Source organism: Falco naumanni, chromosome 7 (assembly GCF_017639655.2).
Source record: "Falco naumanni isolate bFalNau1 chromosome 7, bFalNau1.pat, whole genome shotgun sequence".
Classification (NCBI taxonomy): Eukaryota; Metazoa; Chordata; class Aves; order Falconiformes; family Falconidae; genus Falco; species Falco naumanni.
Genome location: NC_054060.1, coordinates 18,672,983 through 18,695,997, shown reverse-complemented (window position 1 = coordinate 18,695,997; position 23,015 = coordinate 18,672,983). Strand labels below are relative to the sequence as shown.

General features: G+C 35.7%; 1 protein-coding gene across 4 annotated transcripts in view; it reads right to left on the bottom strand.

Annotated features, from left to right (window-relative positions):
• Nucleotides 1-23,015, bottom strand: part of CGNL1 (cingulin like 1) — a 62,962-nt gene that overhangs the window by 8,101 nt on the left and 31,846 nt on the right. For all 4 annotated transcript variants that reach the window (XM_040600184.1, XM_040600186.1, XM_040600187.1 and 1 more), the window contains exons 9-14: nt 15,116-15,322; nt 14,709-14,813; nt 8,198-8,350; nt 7,367-7,537; nt 4,172-4,333; nt 3,287-3,376 (exon numbers count right to left, since the gene is read on the bottom strand). In XM_040600184.1, coding sequence (XP_040456118.1) covers nt 3,287-3,376; nt 4,172-4,333; nt 7,367-7,537; nt 8,198-8,350; nt 14,709-14,813; nt 15,116-15,322 — 888 coding nt within the window. The remainder of the gene's footprint in view (nt 1-3,286; nt 3,377-4,171; nt 4,334-7,366; nt 7,538-8,197; nt 8,351-14,708; nt 14,814-15,115; nt 15,323-23,015) is intronic.

Here is a 23,015-nt window from a genome sequence, read left to right as displayed (position 1 = left end):
TTCTCCATTTCCTATATCTAATATATTTTAATTATATTAAAATAATAAAATATTTCTACAGCTTAAGGCAACAGTTACCTCAGTTGGACTTGAAGAATGCTAACAACAAAGAATAGAGAAAAAGCAATAGTATCGGATTTTACAAAGCTTTATTAGACATAACAGCATTCTGTGCCAGCTTTAGGATTAGAAGCAGCTGTTGAGTTCATTATTAGTGAATGCAATTTGATGTCTAATAATATTTTAGATGCTATCACTATTGTTTACTATCTCGCATTAGGCTGACAGCCTATATTTCTTGCTAATACCCAATTAGGGAAAAATAATATATATATATATGTACCTATATGCATATAAATACATATACAATTCTGAAGTACGCGACAAGAAACTCCAATGTTTAACAAGTAAAACAAGCTAAAGTCAAACAAACCCCTTTGATCTTTCATAACTGAAAAGCAACCTTCATGTCCACTTATTCATTGTTTGCTTCCCACACCTGGTGCCAGCTAAAGAGCCAGTACAGATCTATCCATTGGGAACACTTTACCAAAAGGAAGTGAACGTAGTCATTGCAATTTTTTTCTTCTGTACTTATTCTAAAATGGTCATGGAAACTAGCTAGTCCGTTTTTTGCACTTACTGGAAACAACTCTGAAGTCAATAGACTCATGGTTGCATTTTCACAGCACACAAGAATTGATGAGGGCATCTTAAGTGTTTTTCAATTATATTTGCAAAACCAAAATGGCGATTTGCTTGTTCATAGGAAAAAAGCCATCGCGTACTAAAATGTGCTCTGTTCCTGCTCCTTTTAGACAGAAAAGGTGGCTAAGTGCTCTCTGTGTGTCTGTGTGTGTTGATCATTTTGCTTTCCAGACCTGCTAATAATACCTTATCATTTAAAAAGTAACGGGGTATGATCCACCTTTCCTCAGAATCTTTTTTACTTTGTTGTGGTAGTTCTCAAGAACAAGGCAGGGAAGATGAGAACCGTGTCTCCTGCAGCCATTTCCAGATTCAAAAGTGTGTTTAAATTGAAAAAGGGCAACATTTCACAGTAAATGAAATGTGAACTATCAGCCTTGCCAGTGTTTATTCAAACATTTAGCTTTATGCAAAATAGAACTGGTTGTTTCAATTTGTTTTTCCTAGAAATTTGAGTATTATAGTTAATTATCAGTATATTAAAATAACACATTTCTAATTAAAAAAAAACATTTACAGAAATATAGATATTACCAAAGCAAATCCATTATAATTTCTCATGTCATTATAAATGCTTAGCAGACCTTTCAGTAATTTGACTACTTAGTCATTCTGGCATAAAATCAAAACAAAGCAACCTTTGTAACTCATGTGTGAAACGAGAAACTCCAGACCTCAAAATAAACACATCTTTTACCCATTATGTAACATTTTGGTCACCCATCTGTATTTTAGGTTTCCATTCAGTTAGCAAATTAACTTACTATAGTACCCACTAGTGCAGCTATGACTAAAGTTCTTTTATTCCAGGCATAGACTCTAGTATTAAAGGCTTCCTAATTGAACAATAGCATGACCCCACATTATTATAGGTCCTCTACATTCTATTTCACCCACCAACTCACAGTCTGTACAGTATCAATGGAATAATAGCAAAAAGACTATATTGCAATTAAATAGAATCTTAGTAACTTGAGTCCCAACAAAGCAGTAATGGTGCCTTGGCATTTCAAGGATTCATCAAAGCAAGCTGAGCTCTCACTCACTCTAAAACGCTTCAGCTGTCTCAGTGGAATATACAATTTCATTGAAAAGACACAGAAACCAAGATTTTACTTTCTGTTCTCCCTCTGAAATTAAAGCTATTCATAAGAACACCAGCAGTTCTTTTTTTTATGGAGAAAGGAAGAGAAATGAACAAAGAACAGACTATTGCGGGTTGTACCTCAATGCAAATTGTCTCCTGGATTTCTAGGAAATTACTAAGATACAGTACTTAATGTAAAGCTACAGCAGTAGACATGCTGTAATGAGCTACGCATCAGTTTCACATCTTTCAGAATGTAAAACAAAGGCAAAGAACATTGCCTATACTGTAATAGTTTGAGACAGTGACATCGCCATATTCCTTTCCGTGGACTAATGAAAAACTTGCGTTATACTGACTATTCGACCGTGGATGCCCTGGTTACTTTTTCAATCATCGGGCCCTATTCTCTACTTTTCTGGTTTATTATACATTTTTGTTACAGGACCTATAATTTCCCATGTCAGTTCTTTCAGAAATCTTTAATAATATTATTAAGGCCTCTTTCTTCAGAACAATGAACTCCTAATTCTCTTACACTTGGTGATTACCAGCTCAATGGCCTCCTTTCCACTAGCCTACTCCATTTACGCCCCCTTGTACATTCACTGGCCTTACTGAATACGGAAGCAAAATATTAATTTATTTGAAGGCGGTGTACCTGAATTAGTTTTTACCTTGATCAGTACCTCATCATACAGTTTCCACTACTTCTACTTATACAGCCAAGAACCTTTTTGTTACTTGTTTGAACTACTATGATAGGTCTTACTTAGCTTGGCAAATCTCACTTTATCTTTAAATTTTCTGCCTCATGAGACACAACCTTGTTAATAAATCCTTCTCTTTCTGGACTGTCTACTCATATAACACTTCTGGAACTAATGACTGAATGTTTTATGTGGAAAACACTTTCCAACTGTCTTATCTTTGATATACCTTCATCCGTTTTTACACTTGTAATGAAAATAAAGCTTCCTCTCTGTTGAAACTGGCTAGCATCTTCAGTTCAGCTGACTTCACTTCTTAATTCCACGATTTCCTAAGGTCCTGCTTCTTTGAAATCAACTTTATTACACTGGCGTACTTTTCAGTAAGGTTAAAAAGTTGTGATCTTTCCATGTAAGACACTTTCTACAACAGACTTACCACCTAAAACTAAGCCTAAGATATTATCACCTCTACATGCATCAATGATTACTTGATGAAGCTCACTGCATCAAGAATATCAGGGGATGATCCTGGTCTTCAATCTTTATATTCAATCTATGTCAGTCTTCCAGTTAGGAAAACAGGAAAAAAATTGGTCTGTGATGACATTGAGGAGCATATTTAATCATGTTTGTGAACCTTGCTTTTTTGGATTTACATACTTAACTATAGTATACAAACCCAATTTCTGAACATTACGTAGTTAATAATTATTGTTTGTGATCCTAAAAACACTTTTTCCTCATCATTATATAACAGTTGGAAAAGTTGCTCAAGTACCTGTTCTCTGCATCTACTGATCCTCTCAGACAATAAATCTGAATTAGTCTTTTCTTCATCAAGCTCAAGTTCCAGGTGAGATAACTTGTCCTATGTGGAGCAAAGAAAAGTAATTTCAACATAATACATTCCCATCGTCTTCAGATTGCTACCAGAGCATTCTTCCTTAAACTTCAAGGACTCAAACTGTCTGAAAGACTAGACTTGAAAAGTGAAATGCCTCTGAAAACACATACACAATCTAGAAAAAGAGATGGCAGGAAGGTATGCCTTTAAAGTACACTTGTTTGTCTAACAGAAGTGAAATAGAAGTTTCATTTCTTTTTTTAACCACTCCTAGCAGTTTCAAGAAAATAAGAGAAATTATGTAATGTTTCTAGAATGTCTAAGTTACATTACACATTTGGAGGACAAATTTCTTTTCATATGAGTACAATGGTATAAAAGTGTTTGTTTATGAAAGTCAAATGACAGTTTGGTTGAACTGAAGTTATGAAGCTAACCCCATAACAAGATAGAATAACAATATTACTCAGGCTCCTGAAAATAATCAATATTAGATGCTACATAGAACTTACACTTCTAAATACTAGTGGAGTGATGGGCCTATGAGTGAAAACAATATACTTTTGCCTGATAAACTCTAGAGAAAATTAATTCTAAAGTTAATTAAAATGATGGAAGAACAACTGCAATTTAGAATACATCTTGCAACAATAGATATGCTAACAGACTATCTTTAGAATATACCAAAAGAATTCCTGCAGTAGTAGTACATGGGTTTTCAACAAGTTATTTTGCTTCTTCCCAGGCAGAATCCATGTGAAATACCAAAATTATTTTAATCATTCTAAGAAGAAACCAACCCTTAAAATTTTCTTTTACCTCCATTAGTTTGATTTGTCTTGCCCGATCATCTTTTAAGTGGCTTTTGGCTTCCAGTTCATACTCCAAGCCTTTCACAGTCTGTTCTAGCAACTGAGTCTTTGTTATTGCCTCATCCTGAGCTCTCTGGTGGTCCCTCAAGTTTTCTTCCATAAGACGCATCTGAAACAGTAAGATTACAGTAATACACTTTATACTGTACTTTCTATAAATAAGTGATGTCAGTAAAGGGGATTGACTACAAACAATCCAGAAGCATGACAGGAATTGCAGTTATGTTTTTCACAGTAATTTTTGTTTTATCCACAAGATGGCACCAAGAAAATAAACTTGGATTAAATATCAGCTCTAAAGAGATGCTTCACACTACAGGTTTTACAGTGACTATTATGCATAGTGGGGTGGTTTTCGCTATTTATTTCTTTTTACGCAGTTACAGCAAGCCAAAATGTTTACAGTTTTCTAAATGGTTGTATCTTTGGAACTTCTGCAATATTATTATTTTCCTTTTCAGATTACCAATACTCTAACTTCTAAAAAATTATGTCTGAGGCACTTCAATTATAGCTTTTTACCAATGACACAATTGCTAACATTTGTGTGTATATATCGATACATGTATGTATTAGTATAACTTTCAGATATAGTAGGGCTGGGCTATCTGCTGAGGACAAAAATTTCCTATTCCAACAGCTGTGTGTACTCAATAAAAGCACCTAAAAACTTCACAATACTTTAAAAAAAATATATATAGTGAGAAGGGTTTTAGGTGAGACTGTGATCATTCCTTATAACTTGTAACATATACAATATATAAGGGTTTTTTTTCTTCAGCATACAGTCTTCATATATTTCTTCTGTTTAATCAAGTGCTTATTTTAGTGATGAAGCTAAAATAATGTATTAGTGACTATTTACAGAGTTTGCTACCTATTGGTAAGTCCTGACAAGTCAACATTGGACATCTCATGACTTGGTGTACAGCTAATTAAGCACAGAGATCTGTGTATTAACAGCATTTCATATGCATTTAATTACTCAGAATGACATCAGACTGACAACTTTCAAGATTGGCATCTTTTATGTATTCACAGAGAACTTACATTAGACACAGAAATTAAGACCTCACATACTGCCTTGCAAGACTGTTTAATATTTTTTCTGCTAGAATACAAAGATGATACTCATGTTGCCATTACCATTACATTCCTCGGCTTTTGATGAGACTCTCAAAAAGAATGTTTTGTGCACTATAACACTTACCCAAGAGGATTTTGACAGACAACAGACTCTTTCATGTTGAATAGAAAGACTATCTATTTGTACTTCTTGTTAAACACAAAAGAGGAAGAGATAATAAAGACTTTCAACTGTCCCGAATATTTAGTCTCTCTAGAAAGTCTACTATTTAATCTGCCTATCCTATATTTCCGGATTTTATTTCCTCTTTTGCAGCTAGTTACCATATGTATTGGGTCTAGATGAGCCCCACAGCAGCCCTCATAGTGCTGTGCTTTGCATTGGTAGCCAGAAAGGTAGTGAGAAGGCACCAGTGTTTTGGCTGTTGTAAGCAGTGCTTGCCCAGCACCAAGGCTGCCTCTCCAACATTCCCCCTGACCCCTCTCACCACACTGGAGGTGGGAAAGAACTTGGGAGGGGACACAGCCAGGACAGCTGACCCACACTGACCAAAGGGATATTCCATACCGTATGAAGTCTGCTCAGATATAAAAGCTAAGATAAAGGAGGAGGAAGGGGGGCATTCATTATTTACAACATTCGTCTTCCTCTTCTGGAGCAACTGCTACATAATAGTGAAGCCCTGTTTCCTGGGAAGTGGCCGAACATCACCTGCTGATGGGAAGGACAGGATAAAAAAACTTTTGTTTTCCTTTGCTTCCACAAGCACAACTTTTACTATTGCTTCACTAAACTGCCTTTACCTTGACCCACATGTTTTTTTCATCTTATTTTCTGCTCCCCTGTTCTGCTGAGGAGAGTGATAGAGCAGCTTGGTGCACACCTGGCATCCAGCCAAGGTCAACCCATCACATCATACTACATTTTTAAAGCCCTAGTATTTTAAATATTGCCTCATGGAGATGTAGAATTCAACCACCAGTAATATTTTGTCCTTTATATAGTGTTTGGGTCATCTTTTTGTCAAATAATGAAGGTTTATTTTGTTCCGAAATTTTTGCTTTGTATTTGTCTTGTAGTTGGAATAGGTAATACTAGAAGTATTTTTCATAACCGTAAACACGGTATGTATACATATTTACATACACACATATATAGATATCTTTTATCTAAGCTGTCTATTCTCACTTATTCAACTTAAAAGCCATGTTCTCAATATCCCAGTTTTTGCTTTCAGATTTCATTCTGAGTCTTCATCCCTTTACAAAGACTCTCCATCCCTGAATGGAATAAATATAGAAGGAAAACAGAATAATATATAGGAACTATACTTTCTTCTATTGCTGTTCTTTTAAACTGAATTTAAAACAAGTTTGTTGAGGGGTGAATACAACATAAGAGAAATTCTGAACTGGAAAAATCAAACTTAAAATATTCTACGTACATAAAACATCTGTGACCAGTGTATTCTCACAGCTTTTCCAATTGCAGAAGTATATACAGATCTTTAGCCTGGACTGTCTTTATCGCAAACTTTACATGCTAAAAGGCAGACACTTCAAGATTGTGGTTGATTCTTGGTTGCACAGACACCTTTGTCATTTACATCTGCAACCTGGCTGATATGAAGGAAGAGAAGAATGTATGTCAACTCCTTTACAGCCAGAATTTGGTTCGGAGTTTGGGTTGTTTTTTTTCTAAATAACATCTGGGTTTTTTCCCCAATTCAAGAATATTTCCACATTCTTGATTCCTTCAGCAGCAGGCATTAAAAGAGCAGAAAATCATCAACGGAATCCTTGTCATATCACTTAAGATAAATGCAGAATCTGACAAAAGAATGCATCTGTCAAACACGAAACACCACTTCCCTGGCAGAAGTAATACACTGATCATCATCATGAAGACCAAAACTCAAAAGCCTGGTCATTGAGATCAGTCTCTCATGATGAAGTACACAAAAGAGTGATAGCAAACAGTTACTGTCTTTAAAACTATCTGAGCTGAATTTTAGGTCAAATGTTAGAATTTGTCACTGAACTTACGAGTCATTACCTCATCTTGCATTCTCATGGTTGTCAGGCGTGATTTTTCTACCTCAAGGTTTTTCTCTTTTAATTGTCTCTGCATATCTGCAAGTTCCCTACGATTTTTCTCCTTGTATTCAATAAGCTGGTTCTGAAGCTCCACAGCTGATGTTCTTGAGACCTCTACCATTTCAGACATCTGGGAAAAAAACACATATGTTTGTTTTTTTTTCCTAAAGTAGTGCTACATGAGGTTCTGTCATGCTTAATACACTAAAACAGTTTTTTTTCCTCCAGCTTCAATATTCATCTCAGTACTCTGAAAATTTATCAAATATGTTCCCACACAAATGAATATCCATGCAGAAGTGTGAAAACACAGAACAGCAAGGTTATTTTCTAATAGTATGTGTGGCAAGACTATTCTCTTTTTGTCTGTCAGCAGTTTTTCCAGCTGGCTGACATAATGAACTACAGTTATATTTCCGTATATCAATATTAAGCTGTACAGTTTACACACACACAGCAAAATAAGTCTAATGCAGTAGCATTTTGAGAACCAGCTGTGAAACTCTGGGAATCACTGTAGCATGCATTAGAACTGAACTCAAATCTGGGATCTTGTTTAAACAAAACAGAACTGACAACAGTATTTTGAGATAGTGGTGTTCCAAGCACTGTTTCCAGCCCTGAAAGCTTTAATGATATTATCTATCTTAAAGAGACTAATAGTTAAGTTTGCATTTCACTTTCTTTTACACATTAAAGAAAAAAAAATATTCTTTATCATTTAGCAGCTCATTTGCTTCTGTGCGTTAGATATTCAGATTCATGCAACCTCTTTGGAGTGAACTCATACCTCTTCCTGTAACTTTTCAACAGTCTTGTTCAGTTGCAATCGTTCATTCTCCATTTCATTCTTTATCTGCTTTAACTGTTCTTTCTGGTGAGTTTCATCTTTTAACTGCTGAGTTAACTGTTGCCGTTCCTCCGAAATAGAACGGATGTTCTCCTGCAGTAGATTTAAAAATATGTATAATTAGAAAAGAGGGTCTATGTTTAATGCCTTAAAGGGATGTTATATAACACTCTGTGCAGCAGTAATAATACCACCAGCTGCTTTAACATTTAGACAAACTTAAATTTAAAAAAAGAGTTTATAGAGTTACAGTTTGCTAGCCAGTATATGGCAAACATTACTACACTCTTGCAAGGTTTGTAGGACTGAATGTGGACCCTTTTCATGACTGTTACATGCAAAGCACACACTCCTCTGCAGCTGCACACACCTGCAAATCCTATCTCCTGCGCAAATGCCATATTCATTTCAGGTTTCACATTTTCCTGTATATCCCTTTAATGCTCCCTTAAAAGTTTTACTCAACGGTCTTCTTTCCTCAGTAAAAAAAATATAGTACAAATCTGTTCCTATGATGAGTGAGGACAAACTACTGGGGATTTTTTTTTCCCCTGTTGATATGTTTCTGTAGCACCCAGAAGCCCTACTCAAGATGACGTCTCATTGTGACAAATGCTGTGCAAACAGAACTTTACAGCTTCTAGCACAGAAATGCCCTTCCTGAAAGAATTTTTGTCATTAATGTTCATCCAGACTTTAATTATCTGGATTAAATTTTGAATGAACTGCAGAGCTATGCTGTATGCTTATCTGCCAGGAGGTCCAAATGTTTCTGCTATCACATTCAGGATGTTTAAGAACTTAACACCCTCCAACTTCTAAGTACCGTTGATCACCAGAATAACTGACTGTCACAAGTTCATTTTAACACAAGAAAAGCGAATTATCTTCTATCTGCATGTTGGGACTCTCACCTCTTCCGTCTTCCTCCATAATAAAATACTGTAATGGCTATATTCTAAATAGACACTACAAGACTAGAAAAAAAGGGTTTATTTTTACAAAGTCTGAGAGGCACCATTAAACTGATTAAAACCAGATTATGGACAATTTAAATTGTTCCAACATAAAAATGTAAAAATCAAAATCACCATAAATGGTAAAAAGCATTCCAAAACATTGGTTTACATTTTAATATTGGAAATACAAAGTTTTGTTGAATATCTACTGCCTATGATGTTTACTTTATTACATGTCAGAAAACTTTAAATGTGAAAACACAGTAGTATTTCTGTAGGCAACATAGATCAGAATCTCAAAAACCAGTTGTTCTGTTGTAAAAGAAAACAAAGAACGTCATCAAATGTTATAAGTTAAGAGATCTCTTTAGGTTTGGTCTCTCTTATGTTCCTCTATAATCTGTCAACAAAAGACATCTCTGATATACTAACAGGAGTTACGGTGGATGCCTAAGAAGTGTATAGGTAACCCTGAAACATGCTGGGGGCTAACAGATACTGTTTTGCAAAGCCTAATTCTACACCAGAATTGGTTTAGCTGACACCAAAGGATTTTAAGAACCTTGAAAAGGTTCAGCTTTAGCACTTCAGTTCTAAAAGCTGCTGAAATCTTGGGACCCTGCTAATGTGCCCTATTTGAACAGGTTATAGCAACCTCATGTGCATTCCCCTCAACCAGCCTTTCACAGCTCATTTAACTTTACTGTTTGTTTACACATCCTTGAGAAACAAACTGCACAGACACAGATCAGTGAAATACATTGTGGCAGAATAATAGTGCCAGCAGGATCCTGTTCTGCATTTCCAGTGGTCCTGAAAAGGGAGGAGGTAAACAGAAAAAAGTGACTCTCTACTTCAGAGTTATCAACAAAAAACTAAAAACCAACCAACCAAAAAAAAAAAAAAAAATCAATCACTAATAAGAGAATAAATTTAATCTACTAACTAGGGCAATTAAACAAATAATAATAGGTATGAATAATTACAATATTTAAAGAAAATAATAATAATAGGGGAGCTTATGCAAGCAGTGGACCACTTCAATTTTTAACAGGTCATGCTAACCTTTGCCTGATTTTCAGATACGTAGCAGAATGAAATGCCCAAGATTGAAATTTAGCTTTTTCTCCTTCGAGTTATATTCTGGCTTCCTGAAAAGAAAAATCTGTACTTTCCACGTATCGCATCTCCCCATTTTCATAAACATATTTTTTACTGTTTATTACTAAGAAGGATGATAAAACAAATACTAAGTACATTACTAAAAATTAGGAAGTGTTGTAAAGTTTTAATCGTAATTATTTTAAGAGAAAATGGAATACCTAGGTTCCAAGGAGAAATTTCAGTTTTGCTGAACTTGTGTTTTATTAGTAGTTCAACAATAAACTGACAGTGGCAATACTGCTTCAGAGTATCATGGGAACTGAAGTTCAGGTGCTTCATGCTCTCATTCTCCCCACATCTGTTAAAATCCCTCACGCCTGTGTCCCTCCTGTGATGCATCAGAAGCTGTTGAGCCATCTGATGTGCCATAAGAATCAGGACTAAGCCATTTCCTGGACACAGTAAAAATCCTGTCACTTTCCAGCCTCCCATTCTGGTAGATCACATTTACTAGCAACTGGAGAAAACAAAGGCTTCCCTGGGAAGACTGGAAAGAAAGATCTACAGCAGTGTTGTTTCTTACCAAATCAACAAATTTTTAATGCACCATCGGACAGCTCACATGCACAACCATTCTGTTTGGAAGTGTGTAATATCTGATTGTAATGTCTGGGCTTGATGAATTCTACTTGGCTGGAAATGGTGGTTTTCTTACCCCACCATTCCGCATAATTTTCTTTTCAAAATCTAATTAACAGGTGTTAATACCATCTGTATTATTTACCTAGTAACTACGCCACAGAATCATTTATTTTTCAAATAATGCAATTACCACTAGAGCATAATAAGATCCTTGTTGTTCTGCTAAAATGTAGCCAGCAGAAAACTTGTTAACATAAGTATAGAGTAAAAATATTCCTTATGAAAACTAAGCATTGCTACAGAAATTATCTTTGCTTTAATAAAAATTGTGCATTCCAACAGATACTACTTAATTCTTGTAATATTATTATTAATATTATTCAGGAGACCTAACATGTTATATGTAGCTTCTCATCAACAATCACTCTCCTTGGGCAACACAAATTAGGATGCGGTATTTCCCTTTTCTAGATTAGCTGATAAAAGAGAAAAATACTGATAAAAATAGCATGCCTAGCTTCACATTAATATTTGAGGTAAACTAATGTGTCACACTAGAAACAACCAAACTTTCATTTATATCACTTTTCTTAACTCAGGTATTAAAAAAAACCACAATGCAATGAAAATGTTGCTACCAACTATCCAAATGTTGTGGTTAGCCTCTAGCCTTTCTGAAGGCTATATACTGAAATTCAGTATTTGAGATTTGGGATGTCTTACAGGACAGCTTCAACAGTTAACTCAAGTATAACCTCTAATGTGTGTCCCTTTCACATACAGAAATCCTCGAGTACCCATAACCTGTCAGTTACAGTGTAATCACAAGTCAAGTAAACAGTTTGTCACCAATTTAAAGCCAATCTGCAGTGCTGATTAATTAATTTGTGAAGAAGCTTAAGTGTTATTTCAGCACAAGTGAGGCTAACTCTACAGCAGTATTTCTCAATTTCAGGTTGGTGGACAGATAGTGGTCCAGAAGACAAGAAGCCATAAAACAACAAAAGAGCACACTCACATTTCCACATACCTAGAGAAGAAAATTAAATAAAATGTGGGAGGACAAAAGTAGTAACTTGATTTCATAGTAATATAAGATTATTGCAATACTTATTTTTCCAAACAACATTAGTTGAGCTTTCTCTTTACAAAATTGATAATTTAACGCAACTGATAAAATACATTCTTAATTTTCAGTTATCTTACAGTGCTCTGCAACACTAATTTTATGTGCCTATTATTATTTTCCACAATAAAAAGGTGTTTCATATTCTTCCACCCAACAAAAGGATCCTGCATTCTGATTGTTTACTTTAAAAAGCACAGAACATTTGGCACTTCCATCCATAACGGTGGTATAAGTGACATATTTTAATATATTGCAGTATCACATATGCTATGGTTAAGGTGCATAATCATTATAATATTTCCTTTCCCAAGAGAGCTTTCAAGAAACTTACAAGTGTCTGCTGCAAAAATGTTAAGCTTTATTTCAATTTTTGAAACACTGGTACAGACAGAGTAGGCTACCCTAAAACAGACGTATAATAGAGCATGTGATGCTACCAAAAAAAAAAAAAAAAATACTACTTGCTTGACGATCCATTAAGAAAATATCAATACCTACTGATGTTGATTTTAGACAAAAGCATCAAAACAAACTGTCTATAATAATTGAGTGTATTCCTGCTTTAACTTTTCCGAGTAGAAATTTGGGGTCGAAGAGTAATAGATTTGGCTGTTTAGAGCAACTATTATAATTCTATTCATATTGTCATTGTCTTTCTTATGCTAGCCCACCATTGAAAGTAATTTGTATTATGTAAAAAGCAAGACGGGCCAGTCAGGAATTACGTTTCCACTGTGATAAGCATTATTACTGTGCCAAAGTTTGTCATCTAAATTGTCAAAGGTAACACAAGGCCAAATCAACTTCACGACACCATTCATTAAAACAAGCAAAAATCTAAAGACAGAAAGGCTGAACTGTTCTAAACAAAAGGGACCGCTGATTACATCCTGAAATCCGTTAGTGCTCATATCCGGTGGACTAGAAGAGTGTAGAATCAGAACGAGGACTAACTTTGTTGTGCCAGAAATCAGACATCAATTGTGAATAAAATGACAAGACAGACTCTTCTATCTGTCACCTTTCCTAGACTTCTTTAATTTGGAGGCCCAGCCTGGAGGCAGCATTACTGGGCATGACACCCTAAATGATGCATAAACCAAGAAGAAAGAACACACTTTCAAGCAGCTTGACCCAAAGTGAATGAAGATGCAGGAGATGCATACAGTGCACTGATTCATGTTCTGCAGGAAGGTCAAGCCAGACTGTGACAGAAGGGAGTTCTTAGTGAACAGTGCTAAATGTAAGCCAATGATGAGCAATGGGCCACCATCTATTGTGACTGTGCAGACTATCAGCAGTACACACAAGCAAATTTGAAGGATCAGTGAGATAGTTGTTTTTTTTCTTTTTAAATCTGTTCTGACCAAAAGCCTCCAATGAAACACCCACTGATGTAGTTACAAGGAACTACATCATATTGTAGAAACAAAACTTCCTTTTCCATACTGTTAAAACTATGTATACTTGAAGCACATTCCATTTTAAAGACATAGTAGTATTTTTGTATTGTTATTTTTTTCTTTTTTACCATAATTACCTGAACCGTGATTCCTTTGGTTTATAAACCACTTATAGACAAGTTTCATTTTCAGAACAGTAATGTAAAATCTTTGTTGAAGGGAAAATGTCTGTTCAATTAAAAAAGGGTTGCTAGCAATGTACGTGTACCTCACTTTTGAGTCTCACTTGTTTGACAGAATCACTTAAAAACTTTGCTTCTAGAAGCAAAACTTAAGAGAATGCTAAACTACCTGACACTGCAGCAATAGATGCTTCTTTGCAACATGTAAAAGGTGAATTACAATAGAAGAAAGACTAGGTTTGCAACTTTTTTCAGATACAGAATATGATGTCAATAAGAAGAGTTTTAAGATTTATACACATTCATCTCCTTACTAAACAGATATGAATTTTTATTCTATCTGAATCATTCTATCTTTACTCATAGACCACATTGCCAACGTAACTCTCCACAGGATTAATTTCTGGGTGAATGTGGGAGAAAGCATATCCTTTCCTGGATACTGAGTAGACTAAGGAGCAAGGCAGAGAGAGGACTTCATACAGTGATATGCATTAAATTTCTCTGGATTTGTGATGGAATTTACCAGTTCCATACGACATTTGGAAATAAGTTCTTAAAAGAGAGAAGCCAATTTCCTAATATTTATCTGCTACCAGTGTTTTTTTATTTATAGCCAGGTACAGCTTTTTGTTCTATTTACATGTAAACACCTACACATGATCAGAATTGAATGATCATTCAAATAATAAAACAGACTTAGAAAACTTTAGGCAGTTTATTTTGCGATTAATGTCCCTGATATTTTGCTAGATCCATGGAAATCTTTATTTAAAAAAAAAAAAAAAAAAAAACCACACACCACAAACAAACAACCAAAAAGCAAAAAACAAAACACTTTAGTAATAAAGTAATTTTAATCAGATGATAATACACTTTTGGGAAACATTTGAACATTGCAGCGAGGTCTGGACTTTAAAACAAAGCGTTCCTCAAAAAGAATGAGATGTTACTCTGCAGAAGGCAATGGTGACTCAGGTAAACAAACAGGAATTTTAAAATTTAAATATTCCAAATCGCTCTTGCTCTTACCTGCATATCTTCTAGTTGGCTTTCCAAAGACCTTTTCAACACTACCAATTCTTTTGCCTCCTTTTCAGCATGTTTCAAAGCTTCTTCTAATTGTTGTTTCTCTTCCTGCAATATGATTTGATACATTTAGAAATAATGGCAAGGCCTTTAATCCAACAAGTAAACTGAACTTTAAATTATGTTCACTCTGATCTCCCCAGTTCCAAGTTGTGACTTGCTTTTACATTGGTTTTCATAGGAGAAATCTTTCCTGTACATTTAAGGAAACTGCATCTTGCTTCTTGACAACCTGCAGGTTTTGCTTAGCCTTCCCAATGACATGGCTCACGGTCCAATTTGTCAGTTTTTGTGCTACAATGTATCCTTTGCAAACAGGAAGCAGAAGGGGACTTGTTTTCATAACTTACCTCATATCTCTTAATTCTTTCGTTCACTGAATTTTCTTCTCCTTTCATATTACAAATTTGTTTGTGCAACTCTTCAATTTTCTTCTCTAGCTCATCGACTGTTCTCTTCAACTGTTCATTTTCCTCAGTCAGCTCTTTGACTTTATTTTCTAAACTATTTTGCAACTCTTGCGCAGCATTTCTTTCACTGGCAAGGACAGCAGCGCTCTAGTGAAAACAAATTATGTCATGTTTAAAAAAAGAATAAAAATAATTGATGCTGTTTTCCAACAGAAGTTTCATATAACACCACAGGAAGTATAGCTAGGATATAACACTAAAATGTCAACAAATAATTTAACTTAAACATCCGTATGCACTACAAACATGTATTTTTATTATTCGTATTACTGTGGGACAACACACAAGGAACATTCTTTTTCACCTCAGGCATACCTAAGTGCTAAAGTAACATACAACACCTAACCAGTCCCATGCTTGCCATCACGTATTTTCTCCTTAACATCTTCCTCTTCATTGCCCTAAAACATTTTCCTTACCAAATCCCATTGTTAGGTAATTCCATGTAATCTAAAAAACTTAATAGACATCAAAAGCCATACAGACCTTTAAGGAAGAACATATTGATGAAGAGTATCTTCCATAGCAAAAATAAAATCTAGGCAGTCTCACCCCGCTGCTTATTCCAAGCACAAACATACAACACTCTACATTCATGAAACTGTTTGTGGGGTTACGAAGTAAATTAGCTTAGGCAACAGGATCAACTGTAATATATACACATACAGATAAACAGAAAAAGATACTAACACTAAACAAAACAAACAAAACAAAACAAAAAGCCTGAGGGGGAGGTGGGAGTTGTTACTGGAAAAAAGCCCCAATTCATTTCAAAACACAGTGTCACAAAGTGCTGTGCCAGCACAGAAGAGCAGATGGCGAGCAGGCATGAACAAGCAATAGAGAGTGGGGTACCTTACAGTGGTATTGGTGCGGCTCTACCCACCCATCATACAGCCCACACTTGGGGCTGTACTTACTCAGTAGAAGTTCTGCATGGTTTCCAGTTACTGCCTGGGGACGGAAAGAGTTCAGCTACTGAGTTCAACTTGTATTCAAAAAGATACACTTTGTATGTTTTCAGAAACTCTAATCAATATACAGCACAAAGACAAATTATAATAAACTACTCATCACAATTTATCACGTGGCAATAGATTATTATTTTTTTTGGCAGGGCAACTGGCATTTAACTCCTCAGAGCTAATCATCACCTTAGTCTCACCACTTAACCTCTCTAAAACACCCTACCATTTATTGTGGAAACCATGAGTGGAAGTATGTGTCTATACTGTTAAGACTACCTATACTGTTATACTACAACACAAACCAAATATGTATTTGTAAACATTTAATTCTGTGAAGTAAAGAGCTGGAAGGATTTAATCTTTGCTTTTCATTTACTTGTCGGTCAGAATCCCCAACATAAAAGAATCCTAGATGTAATTTGTGGTTCTTGCTCCTGGGCTTTCAGGGTCTGTACGGAGTATTGCTTTGTATCAAAGATCTGGTTCTCATGTATAGGCCCACTGCCTTCTACATTAAAACCTTAAACAATAGGCAGAACACAAGAACAAGATAAATGAGTCAATCTAGACCAGTATTCTTTCCTGTGGCCATAGCTGATGTTTACGGGGGAAAAAAAGAAGAAAAACAATTATGGGGCAAGCCTTTCTCCATTACACACTGCCAGCCCTCACTGCTTTTTCCTCCATGAATGTATCATCCATTAATTTCTCTAATCCTTTTTTAATCCATTTATACCTTTGGTGTCTACATTGTCAGGTGACAATAGGTAATTACACGTTAATTACTGAAGCATAACACTTTTGCATGTGAAATTGTGTTTATCTGAGAGAAAACAAAAGAAATTCTACAAAGTAGTTTGGTAAAAAACTATTTTGTGAAGGTATCTTACAGAAAGCCTGAAAAGTTATTTTCATTTATGCTATTTTTGATTGTAGCTCCCAATTTTCCCCTCCTCACCTGCAAAAGGAGTAAGCAAAGTTATATAAAAGGGTGTTTACAAAGTAATCTTCACTAGATTATTTTCTAGCAAGCAACAGCTTTAAATTCATGCAAATTAGGTTGATAAAGGGGTAACTCAGAAAACACTCAGACTGTCTACAGGGTCAATGAACTTATACAAAAACTGGCAGCATAAGCAAGCAGACAAGTTCTGGTCTTTTCAAAATACTGAAAAAACTTGTTCTTATAAGTGCACAAGTAGTTAAAAGCTCTGAAATAAATCTCTGCTGATGTTTTACGTTCTCACATACTGAAATTTTAATAGCATTTATATATTCCTTTAATTTTTGCTTTTTGCATACAGCAAAGTTTTACTAATTAGCAAGCACTTCATCAGTGGCTCCTTTTTGTCTCATTTTCCCTTTCTGGAGCTGAGTGAAAGCAGCTGAGGCATGCTGGGGAGTTCAGGGAAAGGAATGTTGATTTGTCTGTTCTTTTTCATCCAACTGCCTACACAGGGCTGCACAGTAAGAGGACTGCAGCAGACCCACACTGTACCTGAAGATTCCACTACCTCATCTACCGTGGTTTGCTCTACTTTTCCAACACAGGAAGCATTACCTACTTAGAAGTACACACACACACAGAAGCACACAATCACACAACTAAACAGATATCCCAGATCTACATACATAAATTTACACATAAATACATATATATATATGTATTTAACTTAACAGTTCAAAATTCAGTTCATCCTACACGAATGCAGTCATATGTAGAGATCTGCTCCAGCCTGCCTTTTGCTGTATGTATCTTAGGATACTGTTGTAGCCAACTGAAATTAAAATTAAACTGGTACTCTCTCTTTTCCACTATATATGTCAGTAAGTTAGCTAAGTGAATATATATAAAAGGTAGAGAAGTATAAAGGGCAAGTTGCAACTATTATCTTTCTTAACCTAATTTAAAATCTTTGAAATAGATTGGGTATGTAAGTAAAACCTGCCTAAAGTTCCAGCTACCTGAGTGAGTAGCACTCAGCCAGCAGATCTCCACAGGTCTCTAATGACCTTGGCATCATTACAAGGTTTACACCTTCACATCAATGAACTATTCCCAAGCAAATTCTCTAACATGTTAAATACAAAATTGCTTGCTTTCACGTGGAAGGGGTCTGTCTTAAAAATAGCAACAATAAATACATACACTGATAGGCACACACTTTTTCAAGATGGTAGGAAAACTCTTCTAGTATATTTGTGGAGCTTTACTGTATTGTATTTGGAAGAGTGGGCATTTTTCTTATGTATCTTCTGGGAAGAGTAGGAGAAATTTTCTTCACAATACACATTTCATTGTACACTGTTGTTTCAACATCTTTTCAACTCGTTTCAAGTAAGACTGAAAAGAAACACAGGAGTATCTGATCTATCCTACCGGTTTACCTTACACAATTGTACTATATACATAAGGCATAGAAGATCACCTTCAGGATGATTAAAAAAAAAAATATATACAAGTATCTTCAATTTGATACTAAAAATTAAACAATGTCAAACCACACAAATACAATTGAGATGTTCTTTGAGCAGAAAATGCACATGTAGCATCACTTCTCCAAAACAGTCAAATTACACAGCTGGGTTTAGACAGAAAAAAAGCCCGTATTTATTTATCCCCAGTGTTGTGAGAATTGCATGCAGAGCTCTCTTCACTGGCAGGAATGAAGTTTCCTGTACCATATTGCCACAGAAAGTTATGGTACCAAAAAACTCCGCGCCTCTTCCCTCCTCCTGTTCTCCACTGTTAGTCTTATCTGGCACCCCACGTCACCTTCTACCTCCCCTCCAGTTCTTCTCTTGGGAAGACAGGTGAACACAATAGAAAAGAGTCCAGGTATCTTTAGGAAGGCTATGCAAAGGAAACAAGCACTGAAACATAGCTTTGACAGACCTTGTAGCAACACCATTAGGGGAGAACCCCATGGAAAGAGATCCTTATCCATATATTGAACAGTTACATAAGGTTCAGGTCATCAGCTACCAAATGATATAGGGACACTGCCGAAGCAGAAACAGATCGTTGCATCCTTTGACTACGGAACCCTACCGCACAGGCAGCGTACTCAACCAGCCCTGAGCAACTAAAAGGCAGTATTATTCACAAAGAAAGCATTTGTTAAATTTACCACTCTGTCGTTAGAGCTGGCCCACTATATTCTGCATAAAATTCCCCTCATAAAAATATGCCAGTAGAAGATATGAAATTCACCGCACTGAAATTACAGAGAAACTACTATGTACATTGATAAATTTTGAATGCCAATTATTGCGTTTCATAGTGCTAAAACTGAAAGTGGCAACAACATAGACAGTTTAAACTGTACAACAGATGGTATTTGCTAACAGCCAGTGGTAAAGCTTTTCTCTTTGGTTCTGTCTATATGAGCAAGAAGGCACAGCTTTCACTTAAAATTCAGTGACTGGCTCTCACGTTCTAAAAAGGAGTCGAAAGCTGTTTGCAAAAGCATTGAATTAGAGTGGGTTAAGCGATGAGGATGCAAGCAGAAGGATAACTGAACACTATATGACTAGTAAGTACAAATGAGGAAAAAAAAAGCCAGACAGAGAGAACTCAAGATACACAGGTAGTGCTGTGGATCCACAGCTTTCAGTCCATACATGACTGACTTGTAATGGTGCTGTACTTAAACAGTGCAAGTTAACAAAAGGTCCTTAAGTTGATGACACTGCATCAACTGATAGATCCTCTGGGTACCCATTCGTAAATCCTTTACAGTGCTACATTTTAATATTTGGGGATGTTGCCAGATTTTTGGAAATCATTTTAACTAAAGTTTTATATAAATTTAACCCACAGTAACAGAACTGGGTAAAGGTCACAAAGTAATGATTTAAGTTGAATATGAAACTTTAACAAACATGTTAATATAACATGATCTTTAGTTCACAGAACTGCATATCAGCCTCTTCAGAGAGCTGAAATGAGATTATGTGCATAAACACGCAGAGCACATAACAGACAGAACTGGTTAAACAAGATTCTTGAAGACAAACTGGAATGAAATACTGTATATTCAGACATATTTGCTGGAAAAAAAAAACCAATCAAAAACAACAACAATAACAAAAAACCCCAAACAAACAACAAAAAAACCCCAAACCACCACACACAAACCAAACAACAAAAAAACCAAACTCCCCTAAAAAACAGGATGAGGGGAAGCAGTGGAACTGCATCAAGCATTGAAGTGGGCTCTCTGGATCTTAGAATTGATATATCACAATTCTAAGACTGCAGTTTCTTCCCTATGATGTATAAGACATGCTAATTTCTTTTTACTCCCACTTGCTAGTTGTGCCGGTATGTTTTAGTAAACCAACTTTTTACTATATTATATTAGGGAATTATATTCATGTAAGGTAAAAACCCTACAGTGTTTTCCTTGTTTGTTTGCCTGCATTTGCTTTGTCTTTTCTTTCAGTCTGTCCTCACTCTGTCTTCCAGGGCATTCAGTGCCTTCTATGTCCTACGTTTAGCCTGTTTCACTTTCAAATTTCCACCTCTGCAATCACTGAAGGAGTAATACCTTCCTCCTACTACCCACACCTTTGCAGACTTCTTACACACACTCATACCTTCTTCTCATTTATTATTTTTGAATACATGAATTATTTAAGACTTATGATTTAAGACTGAGCAGACCTTATCAGCAGACTTAAGCTACAGAGATTAGGTAAAAGAAGCTGGAAATGAGTTGCAAATTCCTGGAAAAAGCTGAAAAAAAGAAAAAACAGCCCGTTTAGAAGAAAGAAAACATAGCTGTAATGATGAGTCCCACAATACAAAGTTCTCTGTGACTCCCTGAAGAAAAGCTTCTGCATCCTAATATTGTCGTGCCATAGTGCACATGGAGCAGCTTTACTTACTAGCCCAATAGTGGACTCAAACCACCACAAACAACACGTTACCAAACCTAAAAGAAAGGTCCACTGCAAAAAAATCAGTTTGACCACAAAAAAAAAAAGATCATACACGGAGGAAAATAATCCATGTATGTCAATAACCACTAAATATTTTAATAGTTCTCATAATTTTAACTCTGAAGCTTAAAGGATTTAGTCAATCAGCTTGAGAACAAGTCAAAGAGTTTACTGTGAAAGAGGCTGTTGCTGCAGAAATACAGGAGTGCTGCAGAATGAGTGAGGCAGCAGGAGAACGGGATAGTTTCACAGCTAAGGTACCCAAATAAAGCCCTAGAAAATCTGGAATCCATTCTTGTCTCTGCCAAAGAGCTCCTGAGGCAAATCACTCAACCAAAACTTTCCAGAGGGGACCAAGAAGTGCATATTCTTTAGTTTCCTTGATGCTTGACTTAAGACACCAGGGCTAGGTTTCCAAAGTCTTGTGAGCACAGTTGCAACTGAAGTCAGCAAAAATTGTACCCTGAATAGATCAAGGACTACGTAATGGTTAATATTATATTAACCTAGGCACCCCAATTTGAACACGCACAACTCATGGACCCTTTTGACAGTTACGCCTTTACCTCTTAGTTTCCTACACTTAATATGGGGAATAACATTATTCATGAGCTTGCAGCCTATGCAAGAAAAGAAATTAAAGTTTGTGAAATAATCAATATAATTCTTCCTTCAGAAGAAGGTTTTAGCAGTATGTACCGAGTGCAGAAACAGACTGGTCTGAAAAACATTGATAAATGAAATATTCTAACATTGTTTAAGTGAGTACAAAGCTACTTTTAATTCACCACAGATGGACAAGAACGTGACAGGATGAATGCACATATATATGTGTGCTATTTGATTTGGTATATACACCTGATTTATAAAGTTTTACCTAGCGTAGGTCTGCTTATATGAGCCCACATAGCCAGAGCTGCTGAGTTCATATGCACACAACATTCACTTTTCAGCTTTGGCCCTGAAGAAGTTACTCTCCATGAGGGAACTTCAGCAGTGAAATTCAATTCCCTCACTTCTCATCCTGCTCCTTTTCAGTTTTTTTGCCTAACAAGAAACAAATCTAATAAAGTTTGGGTCTGAATATAGTTGTACACATACCCAGAAGTATTTTAAAATATATAAAAATTAGTCAAGAACTAGTTTAAATAAAGCAATAAATATAATTCCAACTGCTTTGATACAGAAATCTCAGTAAAGCGAATGTATTTATATACTATTATACTCTCAACTTGGGTGCAAGCAGTGAATAAATTTAAAGAATCAGAGATTAAGCTCAGTTAATACAAAAGGTAGTAAAATTCTTCCCACCACTCATTATTGTGCAAACCCAAAGAAACTGGACAGAACACAGAAATGGGTCCCTGAGATGCAAATGAAATGTTCTACTTCAACCTGAATACAGCAAAAAACCTCTTTGATAGGAATGCAGAAAATGTTCTGTGCCTCCACACCTTTTTTTACCACACCCTTAACACTGGCAAAGACATGACAGTGGTTGTGTAACTGATCATTAAAAAATGGTTTTGGCTGACTTCCGTGGTTCAACTGGTGAAATTCCCCTTTGGCAGTGACTGCACAATACAGGACCTTTAGAGTTCTTTTACAAAATACAGGAAGAGCTAAAGTGAGGGGAAACTATCTAATTCACAGCTTTTTAGAATTGTTAAATTTTGGCTAGATTCAATGTTTATTAGGCAAAACTTTGACAATATTTCTAAAAACCTTGGCATTTCCTTTCAGAATCAAGTTCAACTGAGTAAAATCGAGTTCAGTTAATTAACTGTTCTTTAATTGCCATACTTGAAGTACAAATCTAAAGAATCAATCTCCATTCAAAATGAGCTACAGCACAAATAGAAGTA